At 37.8% G+C, this 21,595-nt stretch overlaps 1 protein-coding gene and 1 long non-coding RNA gene across 7 annotated transcripts in view; one reads left to right on the top strand and one right to left on the bottom strand.

Moving 5' to 3' along the window:
- The window catches only part of LOC140520920 (uncharacterized), a 56,559-nt gene extending 45,714 nt beyond the window's left edge, over positions 1–10,845 (bottom strand). Inside the window, exon 1 of one of the 3 annotated variants that reach the window (XR_011972704.1) lies at positions 10,717–10,845. This is a non-coding gene — a long non-coding RNA (uncharacterized lncRNA). Of the gene's footprint in view, positions 1–9,498; positions 9,721–10,716 lie in introns of those variants that run through there. The other 2 variants (XR_011972706.1, XR_011972705.1) reach the window with 2 other exon arrangements.
- Positions 5,892–20,757, top strand: ETAA1 (ETAA1 activator of ATR kinase). 4 transcript variants are annotated; one of them, XM_072635381.1, is made up of 6 exons: positions 5,892–6,069; positions 11,632–11,769; positions 12,039–12,115; positions 14,815–14,921; positions 15,159–17,248; positions 19,576–20,757. In XM_072635381.1, the coding sequence occupies exons 1-6, from the start codon at positions 5,976–5,978 to the stop codon at positions 19,692–19,694; spliced, it is 2,625 nt and encodes an 874-aa protein (XP_072491482.1). In that variant the 5' UTR covers positions 5,892–5,975; the 3' UTR covers positions 19,695–20,757. The 4 variants fall into 4 exon arrangements, with proteins under 4 accessions (XP_072491482.1, XP_072491483.1, XP_072491481.1 ...); XM_072635382.1 differs by lacking the exon at positions 5,892–6,069 and adding an exon at positions 9,592–9,680; XM_072635380.1 differs by lacking the exon at positions 5,892–6,069 and adding an exon at positions 10,017–10,460.
- Positions 20,758–21,595: the final 838 nt, after the last annotated feature.

Raw genomic sequence — 21,595 nt, 5'->3', positions numbered from 1 at the left:
AGGGCAATGGGAGGAGGGAGCAATTAGAAATCAACACTCTTGGGGAAGGATAAGGTCAAAAGAGAGAATAGAAGAAATGGGGGGCAGGATAGGTTAGAGGGAAATATAGTCAGTCTTGCACAACATGAATATGACAGAAGTCATTTGCAAGGAAGAGAAGTTGGAACTCAAAGTTTTAGGAACAACTATTGAGTATTGTTCTTGCATACAACTGGGAAATAAGAAATACAGGTAATGAGGTATAGACATTTATCTTGCTCTACAGGACAAAAGAGAAGATGGGGATAAGGGAAGGAAGGGATGTTAGAAGGGAGGGCAGATTGGTGGTAGGTGTAATTAGAATGCTTGGCGTTTTGGGGTAGGGAAGGGGAGAGATGGGGAGAAAATTTGGAACTCAAAATTTTGTGGAAATGAATGTTGAAAACATAAATAAATAAATCTTTAAAAAAAAGAAAATATGTCTGCTACTAATTTGTGTAGGAATGGAGATCTTGCTTCTTGTTTTAACTTTTGATAGCCTAGAAAGCAGTTTGACATTACTTGCAATTCAAACATTAGTTGTCACTGAATAGACTTTACTACAGATGTTTGACATATAAGACATAGAAGTTTTGACTTGTAATTGATTTACAAATTATCAAGTCTTTAGTACTTTTAGGTAAGTAGTTTCTGCTTCACAAGGTTGTTATGAGAATCAGATGAATATTTGTAAAGTACTTAGGATTGTATCTGGCACATAAAAGGCAATTAATAAATGTTTACTCCATCCTTCCTACAGAAAAAGCAAATTTCCAAAACCATCCAGCGTCTGGTAATAATGGTTAAAGGTTGTTCTTCAGAAAAATGTCAATCTCAAAAATCATAATAAAACTTTTTGCTCTTCATTTCTTCATGTTTTGATAAACCAGGTATGCACTAGCAACTAAATAATGATAAAATATCACAGCAATGGCAATATGCATGCTATTCAAAATGTTGTCAAGTTATAACAGTGTCATTGAGATTTGTAGTGCCCCAAGCAACAGAGGGAAGCAACAAAAAAGGCCAATAATCTACTCTGATGTTATAACAGGAAAGCAGTCATAGACAACACATATGCAAATGAGCATGAATGTCTTCCAATAACTCCTTATTTATAGTCAGTGAAATTCAAATATCATATCATTTTCACAAATCATGAAATTGCATTCATCTTTTGGTTGTTTTCAACCATTTAAAATGTAAAAACCACTTTTAGTTGGCAGACTATACAAAACAGGCAACAGGTCAGATTCAATCCATGGCTCATAGTATACCAATCCCTGCTCTAGATTGTAAGCATTTTGAGGGAAGGTATCATTTTTATCTTTACAGCCTTTCATGGGATAGACATTCAATAAATATCTGATCAAATGAATACCTTTGCCTGTGTGTTTTCTTGTCTTTCTGTTAACCTGTTTATCGAGCTGAACTGCCAAGCATTCAAACTATGCTTCAGAGAGCACAACTCTGATGGGTGGGCCATGTTGTTTGAATGCACAATGTGCACTTGCCAAAAAGACTATTTTATGGAGAACTTACATGAGGCAGGAGATCACATGGTGGTCAGAAGAAGCGATACAAGGACACTCTCAAGGTCTCCCTCAAGAATTTTGGATTTGACTGTGCAACATGGGAGACACTGGCAGAGGACCACTCATCATAGTGTGCCCACATCAGAAAAGGTGCTGTGCTCTATGAGTAAAGCAGAATTATGACAGCACAAAGTAAACATAGGATGCACAGATTTGGAGTACCCACCCCAAAATTCATATGGACTATCTGTGCCCAACCTGTGGTAGAGCATTCTGAGCTCATATTGGTCTGATCAGCCACAGTCAGATACAATGATACTTCACTCTATCATGGTGGTGTCATTTTGGTCCTCTTCAAAAACGAAGGACAATAACCAACCAACCATCATATGTTTCAGGACAAAAAAAAATTCTTTAGTCTAAACAATAAAATCCTTTCTAGTACTATTCACATTGATTTAGATTTAGATTTTAGAGCTATTTACTGATAATGGCTTGTTTGTAAGATTGTTATATATAATGTAGAAATTGCAAATATAATATATAGAAATAAAGTATTTCACTACTGTGCCCCTGTTCCGTGGCACCTCATAAGGTAGTAGGCATCAATCTGAGTACTACTCTTAATCCCAGACTGGTGGTTTTATTGCCATCCCTTTCCTTGAACTTTCAAGAGGACAGGATTGAACGAAAGTAATCATGTTTGAATTACTTTAAGAAACTTACTTGCAAGGCTGTTAAAACTTTACTAACTTTGTTACCCATTCAGCTTCCTGCCAATATTATCCTGATGGATTTGGAACTGGAGCTCAGTATTCTTTGTGTTAGAGCATTATGATTTTGCAGTTATCTCATGAAACAGAGTCTTTTCACAATTAGCCATTGATCCAGCAGTTAGTACCATAATAAGAGGACTCTAATTCCCCCCTCCTAGAGGCAATCACTCCACAGAGAAACTCTTCAACAACATGGGCTCTTTCTGCCACACATCTTAACTGAGTAATGGGTATCAAGTTTACAGACAATTTCCACAAGTGAAATGGGGAAGGATTTCAACTTTAATTCATTAGGAATCCTAGAATTTTCACTCAACTGGTTCAAGTATTCCCTATATACATATTAATAGCTAATATTTTTGAAGGGTTTTACAATTTTTGAAGCTTGTACATAGCACAGATGTTATCCCCATTTTATAGATGAAGAAACTGAGATTCCATGTATTTAAGCAATCTGCCCACAGTGACACTAAAAGTATAAATTGAGAGATTTGAGATTTAAACTGAACTTTTCCTAACTCTATCCGAGTTCAAGTAAATGAAAATGCTGAGTCTGAAGGGAATGAAATCCCTCTGGGATTTTATCTCTTGGTTCACCATGAAACCATATTACTATGAGAAGATAGTTATGCGTTTCAGCAAGAAGTGAATCTTATTCCAAGTCCTTCTACAACTGGAATAGACTGTTGTCTTACAATAGCATTCCAAAAGATAATGGCTACCAAGTGTAACTGGCTGGGTGTGCTCAGACCAGAAGCTACAAATGTTTCCTTATTTTACTACTGCTATTTCTCAGACTGGTGACTTGGGATGGTAGAATATGGCCAATTATACAGAAATATTTACCATATAATTATATTCAGTGAATTAATGTAATACAGAGGCTCACCACATGGTTGTTATGGTGACAAGGCTAACCTAATACTTTAGATACGTTAACCATTGTATATGAGGGTAAGCTAGATACTTCATAACATGCATTAATTCTTTCAGGCCATTAGAATACCTAAATATAGCTTTTTTTAAAAAAATGCACTGGAATATCATTATTTCCTAATCAGGAGGGAAAACTGTGTGAACTGAAAAACATTTCTTTTAAAAATACTGAATTATGGTGTATTCTTAAATTTTAACTTCCAAGTGTATACAGTGATTCAAAGAGCTAACAAAATGTCACTTCTTCAATCTAATCCATTTGGCAATTTTAAGCACCTTATATGTGCATTTAGTGAATCAATCAACAAGAATCTATTAAGCATTTTTTCTTTTTAAAATTTGAATTTTCTTTTTTAAAACTGAATTTTAAATTTCTTACTTTTGGTTCCAAATTCTTTTCCTCTATTCCCTCCCCTATTTATTGAGATGGCAAGAAATATGATAATCATATACATATAAAGTCAAAGCATGTTTTCTTAAAGATGGGAGAGACTTGGGTATATTTGAAGACAATTGCAAAGAAACTAGTACATAGAGAAAAGATGCAGATTCCAGAGAGATGATTGAGGACCGGTTCTGGCAAGGAGAATGGCCAATTCTTTGTCAGAGACTGGGAAAATGAAGGAGGGAATGGAGGATCTTCTCAAGAAGTTTTGATGTGAAGAAAATGGAAGAAGCAGAAGCTTACAAGGAATGAATTTTTGCAGAAAAGTGAGATGCAAAGTCCTCAACTAAAATGTGGGGGTAGGGAGAAGAAAAAAAAAACTTTTGAAATAGATACTGTGGAGACTGTAAGCTAGGGAATCAACTAAAGAGGAATAAAAGGACTTCCTAGCTTCAGTAAGAGTCCAGTTGAAGTGAAACAATAAGAATTTACAATGTACCCAGTTGGCATAGTTTTGGGATTTCCTCCAGCTGCATTCAGCAAACCTATGAGTAGAAGCTGAGGAGGCAGATTGTGCAAGTAATTCAGGGCAAAGGTTTGGCAAAAGGTGAGGACTGATAAGATGAAAGGATGAGATTCAAAAACAGAGGAGAGCATGAAGTTGAAATGGCAAGGAACTGTGCCAGGCACAAGGAACATGCTAAAACAAACCAACAATCTCTTCTCTCATAGAACTTAAATTCTACTGAGAGGAGGGGAAATGTAATATGTATGTAGATACACATTAATTTGGGGAAGGGAAGCACACTTACAGTTAGAGTCCTTTAATTAAATTCAACAAGCATTTATTGAATGTCTGATTTGTTTTCAGGACTATCAGGAATAGAGGGTATACCAAAAGTGGAATGATTAATAATAGAAAGCAGACCTAAGTTTTTAGCCTCAAGTTCTATTACTGTGTGGCCTTCAGAAACCATTTAACCCCTCTGGGATTCAGTTTCTTCATCTGTAAAATGAAGGAACCAAACTAGATGATTTCTAAAGTCTTTTGTAGTCCAAAATTGTATGAGTCTGTGGTAGTTGAAGTGCTGAGCATAAAGATGAATAATGCACAATTCTTGTCCTCAAAGCAACATAAAATCTAGTATATCTGACTGATGTTTCAAACTGGGTAGAATCTCAAACTCGATATGTTCACATCAGAAGTTATAATAACTTCCCTCAAAACTCCTCTCCCTTTCTGAACTTCTAAGTCTCTGTCAAGGGTATCCTGATTCTTCCAGTCACCCTGGTTTGCAACATCAGAACAGAATTAGACCCAAGTTGTATTTTGATGATTTCCCTGCAATAAAATTCTAGGGTCAAGGACAAAAAGAAAATCTGACCCTGCTGGAATCAACCCACGATAGGTGTGGGCTTAGGGTCTTTGGGTGGGTGAAGGGTGTTACTGGGACACATTATAAGAGATAGGAGTGATAAAAATTTGGTAGTTGATACTAAACAGAGGACTATAGAAATATGAAAAATAGAAAAATATGTGCTACCTTTTGAATTATTTAGAGAACTGAGAGAGTTATTAAGGATGAACTTCTTGGGTTGTTTTGGGTTTTGGTTTTTTTTTTGTAAACAACTGAAGTTAGTCTTCCATTGCAATGGCAGAAATTAGTACAGTCAGTCACATGCTAGGAGTATTTAGCTAACATCCTGGCAAGTTCATCAGATGGCAGGTGGGTATAAAAGCAGACACTTCACAGAGTTTATTCTTTTAGATTGGCTAGGTGGAGGAGTAGGAGTATGGAATGTTTCACAGGTTGTCAGAGGTAGTTGTTGAGTCAGTTGGTATTGTTTAACTGCTTTTAACTGTTTTTCTTTGCACAGAGAGGGATTCACTGGGCTGGGGAGGAGGAGGGAAAAGGGAAGAAGAGAAGGAAAAGGTACAAAGAGCAAAACTTCAACTACTCCCTTCTCCATCTTCATGGGATATTGTCCTACCCAGTATTCATCATTCTCTTATTTAAGTTATAGTCTGAAGAAAATATGATTTTTATTTGGGGAGAGATGTTATAATATTAGTATTTAGCATAAAGCTAAGATATTGACTTCCATTCATTCATTCATTTACTGTTTGATTGATTGGTTTTGCCTTTTGTCAGAGAAATATCCTCACATTGGAAAAGGCAAGAGAAGAAAACAGTCAAAAGGAAATCAAAGATAAGAGAGGAACTAGGAAAGCACCTACTTACGTTCAATTATTTTCGTTACCCAACTAGAGATTACATCACAGGATTAGGAAAGAATTTATAAAGGCAGTCACTAAACCACTGTATGAAACCTTTGAGAAACTTTGGAGCACAGGAGAAATACCAGAGGCATGTGGACAATTTTCAAAAGGAGGGAACAGGTTGGATTCCGCAAACTGGTGAGTTTGATAACCCTGCCTGGCAACATGCCATAACTGATATTAAATGGATGGATTATGAGCATTTGGAAAGGTAGATGATGATCATTAAGTTTAGAACAAATTATCGCAAAGGTAGAGCCAAACAGAAGTAGCTTGTCCAATGTTACAATTCGAATAAGTGTCAGAGATAAAATTCAAACCTAGATTCTTTGATTTCAATTCCTATATTCTTTCTATTACCTAATACTGTCTCTATGACTGGAAATTATTTTTTGTGAAGGCAACGTGGTATAATGGAAAGACTGCTGAACCTGGGGGGGTTGGGAGAGACCTGTAGTTGAACTCCAGCTCCAACTCTCAGCCTTAGGCAAGTTACTTAAGGATTCAGAATCTAATTTCTTATCTGTAAAATGGCTTTGAGAATACCTGCCCTGCCTATCCCCTGGGGTTGTTGGGTGTAAATTCTGGCTGTTCCTACCACTCCTGCCATTTATGAAGTATCCAGTTCAGTGTGAAGCTATGTTCCCTTAAGATAAAGGGTGTGGCTTATCATCCAAATCCAACATACATTTATTAAGCAACCTCTACATGGAGCTAGGCTCTGTGCTAGGTATTAGGTAAATATGACACCATCCCCATACCCAAGGAGCTTACAGTTATCATTTCATCTACCATCACATCCCTGTCATCTGGCCTGACTACCTTCCTGGTAGGCCCCACCTCCTTAGATCCCACTCTGGGATCTAAAATGTTACTCCCACACTTTCCCCCTTTCCAATCAAAACAAGGCTACCCTTGTTCCTGGAAAGGGCACACACCAAACCAGAAGCTATTGCTCTAATTGTGTTGTTCCCAGCCCTCCTTGCCCCCACCCATTAGAATTGTTTTCATCCTTCATTGCTGAAGACCATGCCATCAGAGAAATGATGACAAGACTTGCACTTGACTTTGTTTTGAGTGAGGGAGGGCTGTGCAGGTCACCAGCCTCACTTCTCCTCCAGAGACATCTGGGTCCAATGACTAGATATTCAATAAGATGACTGGAGATGATCCAGGATGCAGAGGGAGGCCTTGGGGCCTTTAGGCCAAGGTCTTTGCAGGTATTCACTTAGGGTGAGGTAACACCCATTCATTGAATAGGCCTGTTTAAGAAGTAACTAGGGCATTGCCCCTTTAATGAGGCATAGAAAAAGAATCAGTTATTATTGATAATCACTCTAAAGCTAGGAGGGCCCATCCTGGGTCATCTCTAGCCATCCTGATGAATATCTGATCACTGAATTCAGATGGCTCTGGAGGAGAAGTGAGGCTGGTGACCTGAACAGCCCTCCCTCACTCAAAACAAAGGCAAGTGCAACTCATGTCATCATTTCTCTGATGGAATGGCCTTCTTTGGCAACAAAGGTCGTATATAATCCTGTGAGTAGACGCAGTTGGTTGAATGGGATCCCTGCTAGGTGGGTAATTCAGCTTCTCCTCTCCTGTCTGCCTCCCCCTTCTCTTCCTCCCCCTCTTCAAATGAAGGTAAATTTGGATGGCCAAAAGGTGCCCAGTTGGCTTGGGTTTTACTGGCCTCTTTCCTTCCTTTCCCTTTCCTTCCTTTCCTTTCCCCCTAAACTCATTACAATGGAAGCTCTTTCAAAGCAAGCATGGTTTCTCTTTCGTAATTGTATCTCCAGAAGTTAACTGTATCCCATAGGGCCAAGCACTTTTTTCTTTATTATTCATTATGATGACATTTATCAGATCCCTCTCCCTGCTTCAGTACCTAATGAAAGTAATCCTTGTTTAATGTCCAAAACATCATCCTTCCCCATGAAATCTAATCCTTTTTTAACTTCTTTATTTCTTTCTCATGGCAACATCATTGACCCTGATTCCCAATATCCATATTCAATCGGTTGAAAAGTCTTATAAATTCTACTACACAGTATCTCTTCCATCCCTTCACTCACATAGGCACCAGCCTAATTAATGACCTCATTACCTATTGCCTAGTGTTGTTCATTCATTACAATCTGGTCCAACTCTTCATGATCCAATTTGGGGTTTTCTTGCCAAAGTGGTTTGCCATTTCCTTCTCCAACTCATTTTATAGATGAAGAAACTGAAGGAAGTAGGGTTAAGTGAGCTGCCCAGGGTTACCCAGTTAGTAAGTTTCTGAGATCTGATTTGATGAGAACTTGGATCTTCCCAACTTCAGGCCCAGTGCTCTATCCACTTCAACACCTAGATGGATATATAAACCAGCTCCTAAATTTATGTGATCTGTGATCTCAGTGACTGGAGAGTTACTAACAAGGATGTGTATGACAATGAATGAATTCACTCTGAGCATCACTGAGAAAATCAGAAGTCAGAAAATCACTCTAAAAAATGATTTTTCACAGAGTGAAAATGAAAATCATTCTGAAAATGAAATCATTCTGAAAATTTGCCAAAGTTCTGGGGGCACATTTATGTCTATATGAAATCACCAAACCTTCTGTCTATATGAAATCAATGTAGCTCCTGGGGAAGAAACTTCCTTTAGCAATGTAGATTTTCGATTTCCCCAGAAATAATGCCCTTATTTGAGTAGCCTAGAAGCACACAGGGCTGCTGGGTGGCTCTGTGGGCCTAGAGGCAGGAACACAGGAATTCAAATCCTGTCCCAGGTAACAACAACCATGACCCTGGCCAAGTTACTTTACCTTTAGTGCTTCAGTTTCCTTATCTGTAAGCTGAGGATAATAATAATAACACCTATCTCCCAAACTGTTTTGAAGATAAAATATTTCTAAATAATATAATACTTTTAAAGATAACATTTCTAAAGATGTGCTTTGTGAACCTTAAAATCGGATATAAATGGTAGCTTGCACGTTATTTACCTAGGGCTACTCATATAATCAGTATGTAGCAAACAAGAGATATTAAACATTTAGGAATAAAAGTAAACTGTGTATGTCCTTCTGTATGCAGGTGTGCACACACACATGTACGTGTGCGGTACGTTGGCATGTAAGCGGTGCTCAAGAAGGGCTGGCTCCTCTGGTGCCAGGACTTGCCCAACTCTTTTCAAGGCTTTGGTGTCCCCTGGGCGCTCAGTTCTCACCTGTGGCCGCACCCAAGTAAAATTACCTTGGCAGGCAGGTTCAGCCAGGTTGGTTGGAGGGCCTGGCACCACAGGTGAGTTAGGGGGGTGTCTACCCCAAGCACGTGACGACCTCCCCTGAGGGAATGGCCGGATGAGAACAGTTTGCGCGAGGAGGGGCCTAGAGCTTGGTCAGGCGTTGAAGATACCAGGGTCATCCACGTGCCTGGGCCCGCTGCCCTGCCCTTTGTCCGGCCGCCCGGCCCGCCCGGGATGACCCTGGCAGGCAGAGTGGAGCTGAGGACTTTGTCCAGCCCTGCCTCCCTTAAACCCAGTTCCCACACACGCCGAGACCTCCCCGCTGGACATACCGCTACTCTGGTGTGCGTGTAGGGCCCGCACAGTGCGTGTGCAGATGGGCACGCTTCCGCACCAGCGGCTAGATAGCAAACCCACGCGTGTCTGTGGAAGCACAACACCCAGATGCGATTTGCAGCTGTGCAGCCCTCGTCCCGTGACTTAACCTCGCTGTAAACCTTCTCACGGTATAAAAGTAAGTTTAACAACCTCCGCCTGACTCGCGGGAGCATTACACGTGGCATGGGGTGTGCGTTGGGGGTGGGGGTAGTTTGGGGTGAATAACGTGCTTCGCAAACTTTGAAGCTCTTTATAGATGTCAGCTATTCTTGTGCTTGTAAGGGACCGAAGTTAGCCGCGTGAGGCCCTTGGGGGGGGGGGGGGGGGGGGACAGGAGGACACGCCCCACTCGGGGACACCGGGCAGACGGAGGAGTGCAGGACGCGGCTAGAGACAGCGAAGGGGAAAGGGCAACGCTCCTCCTCCGCTCTAACGGCAGGCAGGGAGCTCTCCTCCGCCCCCGGCCCGCGGGGCTGCGTGCGTACGTACGGCGTGACGTAAGGCCCTCATCCCGCCCTCCGGGGAGCGGCAGCCAATCATCAGCTTCCCTTTAAGCCGCCGGTCCGGTCAAGATGGCGAAGGCGCTAGCGAAGGCCCTCGCTTGGTGGTAGTGCCGGTGTTCTCCCCTGCCCCCACCTCCCGGGAAAGATGTGAAGGGAGAAGAAAGAGAAAGAGCACGCAGCGGGAGGGGGAGGCCCCGGCTGGGGGACGATGCTGAGTCGGCGGAGGAAGCTCGGCGGATCTCCCGGCCCCAAAGGGTCGCCGGCCCCGCCGCCTCCGCCGACAACCCCCTTGGCCGGGGATGAGGACAGGCCGCTCGGTGGGCCCGGGCGGCGTCTGCGGGGCCGGAGGCGGGCGCAGAGAGAAGTGGCCCAGGCTTCGGAGAGCTGCGCTCCTGTCAGTAAAAGTGCCGAGGGTGAGGCCTTGGGCGGCCCTGCCGACGAGGGGCCCACGCTGCTGCGGGGAGGCAGGCCGCACGAGCGCCTCCGGGGTTCAGGATGGGGGCGCCCCGCTCGTTCACTCAGAAAACACCCCTTCCCTTCCCGCGGACGAGCCTGAAGCGCGGTGCGGCCCTCGGACGGACGCCCGGCCTGGGGCCCCGCGGCTTCCGGCGGGCTTGTTGGGGGAGGGACGGAAGCCTTGTGGCCCGCCGGGTGCCCCGACCTGCTTACCCCAGACGCCGGCCGCAGCCACGTTGGGATGGGTGGGTCCGGGGGAGGGGAGGGAGCGCCACGTGCCCGCCCCAGCCCGCCCTCCCCCTGGGGCGAGGTGGGAAGACGCCTTCCTTCACAAGCGTAATCACGAGCTGCACGCAGGTGGTTGTCTCTGGAGTCCCAGAGTCTTCCTTGTTCTTTTAAATTTGCCTTCGAACATGCAGCCAATGTTCCAGTTAAGTGTTTTTTACCTATGAACCCCGGTAGTGTACACGTGCTTTTTAATCCTATAAGGGAAGAAGTTTTTTTTAGGACAACTTGTAATATTGAGGTTTTCGTCCTCGAGGTGTAGTGGTTCAGATTCTTAACCCCTTCTCCCGAAACTGAGACATTAGGTTATAAATTCAAAAGTGGGGAAAATTAAATCCATTTAATAGAAGAACCCGCCATACAACCCCTGATAGGAGAGTGTGTGTGATGCTCATATTGTATATGTGTGTGTGGGGGGAATATCTTTTTGATTCTTAATAAGTATTCCAAAATCTTTTTGAACCAGAAACTTATAAAATGGTTCATTGATAATAAATAAGAAACTATTGACTTACACATACACACATATATGTATATATGTGTTACGTATGTGTATGTATGTATGCACACATATATATGTATGTACATATATGCATATGTGTGTATATCTGTCTGACTGCACTCAAATATGTTTCTGGCCAGGGATGCAGAAATATTTAGATTTTCCTGGTGTTTAGTTATACATTGATATATAAAACATCACAACCTTCTTTATTGTTTTGGAAGGAAATTATCACCATATCTACAGAGTAACCCAATCAAAGCTATTTAGTTATTGTATTGCTCATATAAGTAGTCCTTTAAATGTAATGTTTATTTTAATTATATCTTATATTTATACAGAAATGTGCTTGTATAAAACTCCAAAGAGATTGTTGCAATCCAGTTTTCGATCACCTGTCTTCAGTTCCCCATGTAATGATACTGATGGACAGCAAGAAATATTTTGGGATCCAAATTCTCCAACGACCTGTCGATTAGGTAACTTGTAATTGGAAAAAATTTATATAAAACTGATTTTTTATAATATTTGATAGTTGGGCTTGAATGGTAATTATTTGGTAAGTGAGGTCAGAAACTTGTACAGAGCAAATATTTTTATGACAATATTGATCCTTCTCAAAAGCATACTGTGGTATGGACTAGTCATGGACTTAAAGCAAGCTATTTAAATTCCTTTTTCAAAGGGTCATAGTATTAACAACTTAAATGTTCTTTCATAACTTATTGAAATGCTTTTTCGTTTTTAGATGAAAGAAGAAATAAAAAGCTTGACAGGAGATGTAGTGTTGCAATTTCAGATATTGTTAACCGTATTGCTCCTAAGGTAAATACAATTTAATAACTTTATAGTTTGTTACTGAAACACTTATTAACTCAGTATATCTAGTCAAGTCACTTAATGTCTGGGAGCCTCACTTCCCTTATCTGTAAAATGGGTATCATTCTCACATTGTCTTTCCCAAGAGATTGCTGTGAAGAGGGACCTTTGTAAACCATGAAACACTATATAGTTGTTAAGTAGGAAAAGGTTTCCCAATATTATGTTGCCCTTCATACAAATAATTATTTTCTCACCTCTGTATTTAAAATAATGACAAGAAGGATTACTTTGTAGACCTGTGTTCTCAGCTCTACTTGTAAGGGATGTTTTAGGTTTAGGATTCTTGTTCAACTGCCAGTTAGACTAAATGACCTTTATAGTCCCAACTCTGAAATTCTCTGATTGGCTTATGTTAGTTCATATAAACATTGTCAAAATCCCTCTGATTTTTTTTTAACTAATTATCGTGTTTTTCAAGTTCTAGATAGAACAGGAAACTAAATCTAAACAACATCATAAAGTATTTGCCTATATCTACACCAGATCCCTAACCTCCATCTACTCAGAAATGTTGTTCTTAATACTGATTCTTAAAGACCTTAGTTGTGTGTTAGAATCTTTTACCAAATGAAAGTTTTTACAAAAATTGTATTTCCCTCTTCTCCCTTCAGTTCCTGTTACTAGTATGAGTGAAGTTAAAATGCCAAATATCTGTAATGTCAGGAAACAATTAAATCATGTCCTTTATATTCTATTAGATTGTCAAGAAATAGTAACAACTCAGTGGAAGATTCCTTTTGTCTTAAAACTAAGCACTTATATCTGCCTTTTTGCCATTTTTCTGTAGGGTGTCCACACTGAAAGAAGCACGATGTATATTCACTAGTAGGTGATAGCATCTTCATCATATGCTTAAAAGAACATTGGCAATTTAGTGAGGGAGGCAGGAGAGTGAAAGAGTTTTCCTGAATCCTGTGAAATACCTGAAATAACAAATAAGCTCTGCATCTTATATTTGTCTTAGAAATTCATTTTACAAATAATTAGTTAAGTAGCATTTATGTCATATTGCCATTTTCCTTAAAAAGTTAACAAAAAGATCTTCATTAATTGTGTGTGTTTCATATGAATCAAAGAAGCACAAAAAAATGTCTTTGGACTGTACAGCCTAAACATTGATAGATATTTGAGTAAAGTTTTGGTCGCCCTACCTAAATGGACCTGAAATTATAACTCACATAAAGTAGCAGCAGCCTGAATTTTTGCTTTTAAATTTTAATTTATTTTTTTAAATTGGCGTTTTTTTGTGATTTTTAAATTTATGAGTTTAAATACCAAAAAAGGAACACTTTCATGTATTCAGCAGAACACAAAAAGATGATTGTTTTTAAAAGTTTCAACTTCACCTTTTTTTAAAATTCCATACATTACTTTCAAAACTGTCTGTGCAATGAAGGATGAACACAACAATGTATACCAGTAAATTCCATGCATGGAGGCACATAATGAAGATGTACCCCCATACATACACAGATAAAAAAACAGTACCTATACTATTGAAAGGTTGATGACTTCTGACAAATATCTTTCCAAAATGCTGTTTTTTGCTTTTAATGATGGGTTGGTTTTCATACTTGTTTAGAGTTGTAATCTCCTGTTAAATTGTAATCCACTATTGCATCAGACAAAAATAATGGCAGCTAACCCTCCAGTCCTAGGCAGCTAAGTTGCACCATAGCTAGAGTACTGAACTTGGAGACAGGAAGCCCCCAATTCAAATTCCACTTCAGATACTTAGTTTGGCCTTGAGCAAGTTACTTCATTTCCTGAGTCTCAATTTTCTCAACTAGAAAATGAAGATAATAATCACTTACCTTATAAACTAAGTAAAAAGTCATGTAAAGCACTTTACAAAATTCAAAGCACTATAAAAATTCTAGCTGTTACATGATTTTCAAGTTCTTTTATCATAAATTCTGTATCGATATTAGTTGATACAAAATGAAATACTTCAATTAAATGAAATGAAAGAAGTGTTTTAAGAACACATGACCATTTGTTGGCAAAGCTGAGATAGAACTCACATTTCCTGACTTCTAATTCAGTACCCTTCGAACATTTTACTACTTTTTCTACTATTTTTTCCATCCAAAGTAGATAAACCCATAATGAAATACTTCAGTGGGGCATAGTGGCACGTAATTATAATGCCTTTTAACAGGGAGGCCCTTGCTAGTGAATCACTTGAGCTTAAGAGTTCTGAGCTAGATGAGGGTAAAATGGATTGGGTGTCAACCCTAAGTTTGACACTGTTATTATGATAAACCCCAATAGATGCCCCCAGTCTACCTAAAGTAGGGCCAGTTGACCCAGGTTAGAAACAAAGCAGGTTAGAACTTTTAGAGCTTGGGATTATTCCATTCTGTAGCTGTTGCAGTGCCAGCTTGGTTGAAATAGGGAAGCAGGGAGAGAGAGGGAGAATGAGACTTAAGTTATATCAAATAAGCTTACATTATGTTCAAGGTTGATTTTATAAAATATCAATTTTTCCCTTTTTTGAACTTTACTTACATCACCATTGTTTCTTATTTCTAGGGAATTCATTTTCTCTTTTCCTTATGTAAAAGATAAACTATTTGTAATTCATACTGTTAAGATATTAAATACAATCATTGTAAGCATTTGTGAATCTCATTTTCAAGGGTGAAAAACCAACAACAGACTCCCTTCTAGACATGTGGATTGGTGAAGATGCGATTCCATGTACTCCTGATATAACAAAAATGAAATCTAGAACTAGTTATGTAAAGTAAGTTCTTTATTTTGTTGTTCTAAGCTGATGGGAACTGGATAATGAAAATTTATGTTTAAGTTATTAATATATTGCCAGATTTAACATTTCTCTTTAGTTTCCTGTTTTTAAATTTAGTTTGAAGATATTGAGGTGTTTAAGCTATACTAAAATATTCATCTTCACAGTAATTTAAAAAAACTATTTAGACTTAGTTCTTAAGTATCTTAATTTTTCTTTATGGTTATTTTACAGGTTTAAAGCACAAAGTAGCGAAGAAGAACTTATAAAGTTGGCTAAACAATTTGATAAAAACATGGTGGAGCTAGATGTAAGACAGGAACAAGACAGTGAGACTCATGATTTTGTCCAGACAATTTCCAAAGCACAGATTTTAAATAATCATAAAGAGGATGTACAAGCCCTTCAGTCAGTCTCTGATGAAGTTCCTCATACAGATTTTGCTGTGACGTTAAAAGGGAACTCCAGTATGTCTGAGAAAGAACAGTATAAAAATAACAGTCAGACTCATTTTGACCCAAATGCTGAAGCATCCCTTATTGCTCTTTTTGATGGTTCGACTCAGAAATGTAGTGGACAGTTTAGCCAAGGTTTGTCAAATGCTTCTTTCGCTACTAATCATAGTATCCATGGCAAGAATAACACTTTGAAAGAAGAGATAGACAGTTCTACTGAAACTGCGGTCACTGAGAAACACATGAATAAAACTTCATGCCCAGTGACGGTTACTGCTGCATCAGACTCCCTTGTAATGGCAGAGTCAAGTGTAACTTCCTCTATTGCAAAGTCAGAGATTAAACCTAGGGAGTTAGATGCTAGCATTGATTTTGATGATGATGATGATGACTGGGAACACATGCTAACTGATGACTCTTTCATTATGCAAATTTCTCAAGCCTCTGAACTTTTAACTACTTCTAATACTTCTCAGCCAACTGTTCAGAATGATATTTTAATACTTCCTGCCAGTAAAACTGACAAAGCCAAGGCAGGAATAAATGGAGATTTGACTATTAGTAAAAGTCTTTCAAAAAATTTTCAAGGTCTTTCTTCAGATACAAATAACAAAAATTTCTCTGATCCTATCAAAGGTCTGTTTCCTCCAAAGCCAAATAATGAGCCAATGCAATTGGTACCCACTGAGAGTGAAGTGAAATATGAGAGAAACTTTAGTAAGACAAGTTCTCCCATCAAAATTCCTGATTATCCTGAGCCTTCAGTTGCATCTAATATCCAGAAGACAAAGGAGATTATTTACCCTAAATTTGGATCAAATATGAAAGTTTCTGCAAAGGAGGCTACTTTGGTTGCAAGATGTACCAGTCTTCAATTAGAAACTGGCCGAGATGGCAAAAATCCACCCAACTATTATCAGTCATTTAATGTGTCTGCTAAAAGAAATGCTAATAACTCTACAAGAATATCTAATGAAAACAATTTTTGTAACTTAAATCAGGAGGATGCACCAAAGCAATGTTCTTTATTTGATGACTGGAGTGATCCTAAGCTTGCTAGTGAAGTTATTGAAACATGTCATGAATTAGAGAGGTCTTGGGATGCAGATGATGATGATGATGATTTGCTTTACCAAGCATGTGACCATGTAGAAAAGCTGACCCAGCAACAAGACTTGAAAAAAGACAGCCAGGGGCCTGAAAATAAACAGAAGGTCAATTATAATTCCTATTTGGGGATGGAAACTAATTCATTTACATCTGAAAAAGGACACCAGTTGCTGCAATGTAAGCATTTGAACATGGATAATATTTCTGCACATAGAACATCATTGAGAGAAGTACAAACAGGCAAGTTAACGTGTAAAGACAGTACAAATTATGGAAGTTTTACTAATTCTACAAGTACTAAAAATCTGAGTAAAGACTACAAGTACCCAACTTATCAGAACGGTAATCAACATGTTTCTTGGAATAATTCTAATGTTTCAGCAGGGGTGAACAAGTCCTCAGTTCTTACAGGAAATTTAAGTTTGGAAATAAGTTCAGGCTACACATATACACATATTCCTTCAGGAAATTTACACAATCAGAGTCTATCTCATAGTAGAACAACCCAGACTGGTTGTCATGTTAATAAAACATCAGTTCCAACATCCTCTGATTACTCTTTCACAAAGATTAAAAATCCTCAGACTCTTCCTCAATTTAGTCACAGTAGCATACCATCAGGAAGCATATCTGACACCAGAATTTTACAGCATTCAGAGAAAAACAAAACTCAGTGTGTAAATTCTTTACTTGGGGAGACTGTGCCGCAGCAACTTTTGAAGAGGCAATTTTCTGAATCCTGTAAACTACCTACAAAAGGTATGTACAAAAATGTTATTTTAAGAATTGTTGTCTTATAGTATAATTGTCATGCTGGGGATAGAGGTGAGGTGAGACATTTATAGCTGTAATAATTCAGTCATCCAGCTATAAAATTATTCTACGTAGCAGAGAGAAGGCAGCATGTTTTGTACAAAGACAGTTTCTATCAGGACATTTTCTCCTTAAGACTTGCTGTGTGACCCTAGAAAAGTCAATTTGCTTCTTTCTGCCTCTGTAAACTCCCTGGGATTTACCTACTTAAGACATGATACCGTGAGAAAAACAATTGATTTGAAGTCCAGAGGGTCTGTATTTGAGTCTTGGATCTACCAATTATTACCTGTATTGTCCAAGCACAACCTCTTTAAGTCTCAGTTTCCTCTTCATAAAAATAACTGCTGATTTGAAATTGTTTTGTATTAGAGGTTAAGAGGGCATTTCTGTAGTGCTTTGCAGTAAACTTGAGATAATGCACTTTTTTCATGTGTATATTATAAGAACTTAAAAGGGTTGAGCTGAGATGGGATGGAAATAATAAATTATTTGTCTTGTACTTTTACTGGAAGTTAGTTCCCAAACCAAATGTTAATAGCATGCTGAATTGTTTGCCATTTTGGATTAACCAAGCACCCCTGTTAAATCGTACAGATTTGGATAATTAAAAATTAACTATAACGTTTTTTTTTAAATTCTAAGTTTCTCTTAGTATTTCTTTTTGTGATTGTTACTTGGCATTGAGTTAGTTCTTATTGTAAAGATCATGCTAATCTTTTAAGGAAAAAAATTTACTTTTGATAATAAAGGAAATAGACATAACAGGTATGGCCTGGTCCTGGTTGTGAAGGCTATTTACCTACCAAAGACTCGTCCAATTTGTATTAAAATCATTGGAATTCTGACACAGTTACCCAGATATTAGTCTAAATTAAATTATATTCTTGCTGATAATATTAGGAATTTCTGTTGACTGTTTTGTAAAGCTAACGTGAAGTAGACCACTTTATTCTGTAATTACAATGTTGTGCATATTCATAGAATATATTAAGCATGATAGTCTTTCATCAAAAAGGAATATTCAAACTAGAAATAGTTTTACTAATTTAAATATTATGATTCTATAGAAAACACAAATTTCTGCCAGATTATGTTAGTGCAGTATTTTAGACTATCCAGGGTCTAACTCAGAATAAAATTTAGCTCACTTTTTTTTTATTTTGATTAACTTTCAGAATTAAATATTGAGAATCAGTGTCTTTGTCTCCTTACATGGTGGAATTGAGTGTTAATTAGTGGGATTTTTTTCCTTATCGACTTTATTTGAAAAGACTTGGGCCAGTTTTCTGACATGGCTTTCTGAAGTCGTATACCTAAAGTATATGCTGTATAGGAATACATTTATGCCTTAATATGATTAAAAACATTAAGTTTTACTTTAGATCCCTTAGATTTTTTTTATTATTTTCTGACATTAATTTTAAGATAAATTTAAAATAATAAATATTTAATATTCAAGATAATTTTAAGATATATATTGTAGTCTTTGAGTACCATAAAGTCAGTCCAGGCAAGGGTTGTCTCTCCAGAAATGATGAAAAGAGATGACATATATCTTGAACGCTAGTATAGTGATATAAAGTTCTGTACACTTGTACAATAATACAAAGATGTGATGTAATGATAAAAGGCTTCCAAAAAGTGAATTTTTAAAAATTTTGAATTTTAAAAACAGGTAACAGTGCTATAAATTTCACCTGTTGCTTTGACCTTGAGAGAGCAACAAGTGGTCAAAAATACATTTATCAAGATAACTAATCTTAAAAATCACTCTAAACAGTTCTTTCCTGAGCAACAAATTAATGCTTGAATTTGAAAGCCTGATGGAGAAAAGAGTTGTAAAAATGGTATCTCCCAACGTAAGACTGTCAAAATTTTTGTAGGTTCTTTGTTACTATTTTTTTTTCAATCTCAGTACCTAGTACAGTGTTTTGTGCACAATATAAGTGCTTAATATTAAAAATTAAATTTTCACATTTTGTAGTTCCAGTTTACATTTTTAATATTGTAGAACACAGAAACTAGATGCAATTAATTTGTCACAATTGGTGGGTAGTCAGATGTTATTTGAAGGTAGTGAACATTCCCATTAACTCATAGCAATACAAAGATTTATTCATTGGTTTTCTTTTTTCCTGTAGCACTCAACCTTTATTTACTTCTGTTAGGTAAAACAGTATGGTAGATTTAAGTACAGAGTAGGAGTATTTGAAAGGATACTTCCCATATTCATTTAAAAATTTTTAAATTAGTCTTTTTTTGATTTGCAGAGGAAGAAGAAAAAAATAGAAAGTATTCACCAGAAGAGATTCAGAGAAAGAGACAAGAAGCTCTGATTCGAAGAATGTCTAAAGCACGGACATCATTTGTGAATGCAGCACATACTTAATTTAATTTTTCTGAATGAAAAAATCAGTTTGAAAGAGAAGACATGTAAAAGACTTTACACCTATCCTTGATAGCAAATATTGTTTGTTATTTGGTTTCTCTATGAGAAATTTGATACTAACTTATAAAGCATAGCCTTCTATTTTATTATTTAATGTTTACAATTGTAAACGAACTTTTCCTCCCAAATATATTCATATGGTAGTGAACAAAAGTTTTGCAAAGTCCAGAAAGGTTGCAAGATTTAAAGTGTTCATGTACATCTTAATTATGTACTATAAGTTTATGAGCAGAATTGTTAATAATTTTAAAGCTGTGATTGTGGAGAATCATCTCTGTTTCATGAAACAGGTAGCCTTTTTCCTGTTACAGAACTTGGGTCTTAGCATTATGATAAAGGTCTGGTTCTCTGATTTTTTTTTTTTTTTGCTCAGTATCTGATTTGCTTAATGTTTTTCTAATAAGTTCTCAAGTTTTTATACTACTTGCATTGGGGGTGATAGAAATAAAGGATTTAATTCCATTGTATTTAATTAACAGATATTTTCCGTTTCAAACCTGAAATAACCTTTGAGTTTCAGTATCTCTTAAACATTGTTCCATTTGAAATTTTTCTATTCCTTTAAGAAACTGACCAATTCAGTGGCCTAGTTTAAGAAGTCTTTTTTTTAATGCTAACTATAAAAGTGTTCTAGTGAGCAGCATACGTATTGTGAACAGGGTAGAATACAGAGGAACTGTCATCTTTATGTTTTGTTGTGGTTTGGGGGTTTTTTGGTCCCTTTGGCAACATGAATACTATAGACCTCTTCTCTGAATAACTATTTAAAATGCATAACATAAAATACGTAGGATTACGGAGGAAACCAATTATGTTGAAATATAGTTATCAAAATATTTATTTAGAAAGTTCACAGACCCCAGGTTAAGAATTTCTGCTCTAAAGTTCCAGAGAGTTCATAGATCTTATTAAAGCAGCCCTATAGTGTCACATGCAACCAATGCAATGCCATCCTCAGACAGGAGTATCTGAAGAACCTTCAATAAAAACCTTCTCTATTCAAGGTTTTGTCCATGACCTGTTTCCCTGTTTTTGCTTCCTTGATACTGATATTCATTATATCATTAGAGTATGAGTAGCAACTAGCTTTGTTATTTTATTGGTATAGGAAAGTGTCAGGAGGAGAAACCACCCCTATTGATGCAGTACAGCCCCTTGTCTGGATGTTCTACTCTTAAGAGTTGTCTGGATCCTGCAGTGGTTCTTAAACCATCTAGACTCACTGTTTAAGAAGTGCTGAAGGAGTCTCCAGTAGTAAAAAGTTTTAAGAAGCCCTTGTCTAGAGCCCTAACAGGGTAAGTGATTTGCATGCTCACGGTCTGTGTCAGAGGCAGTAATTAAACAGGGCTTCCTAGCCTCTAGCTTGCTACTACACCATGCTACACAAATATATTATACAATGTTATTTCTATGTTTGCGTCAGAATCTCCCATGATACGTATGAAAGATCCTTAGTTTGAGGAGGACCTTTTAAAGGCTATGTTTCCTCAGGTGCTTTTAAAAAAAAATAACAGGTACAACAGGATTATATTCTCTACAGCCCTGTCACCACATTTTTGCCATTCACTTCAGTATCCATTGTAGATAACATTTTTTTAAGCCTGAGTCTTCATATGAAATGAGAAATAATGTTACCACCCACCCCTCCACAGGTTTGTGAGAAAGTAAATTCTAAAGTGTGATTATGAAAATAGGATATGGGACCAGGCTCGCTTTTGCAGATGGCAGTCTGTAGTAAACCACATTATCAGCTAAATTACTGAATAAGTCTCGTAGCTAATTCATTGGTTTACAGATGTTAAAGACCATCTGATAACCTTTCTTTTTCTGTTGAGCCAGAA

Source organism: Notamacropus eugenii, chromosome 1 (genome assembly GCF_028372415.1).
Source record: "Notamacropus eugenii isolate mMacEug1 chromosome 1, mMacEug1.pri_v2, whole genome shotgun sequence".
NCBI classification, from domain to species: domain Eukaryota; kingdom Metazoa; phylum Chordata; class Mammalia; order Diprotodontia; family Macropodidae; genus Notamacropus; species Notamacropus eugenii.
The sequence above is the reverse complement of the archived record's forward strand: the minus strand, read 5'-3'. Positions and strand labels throughout refer to the sequence as shown.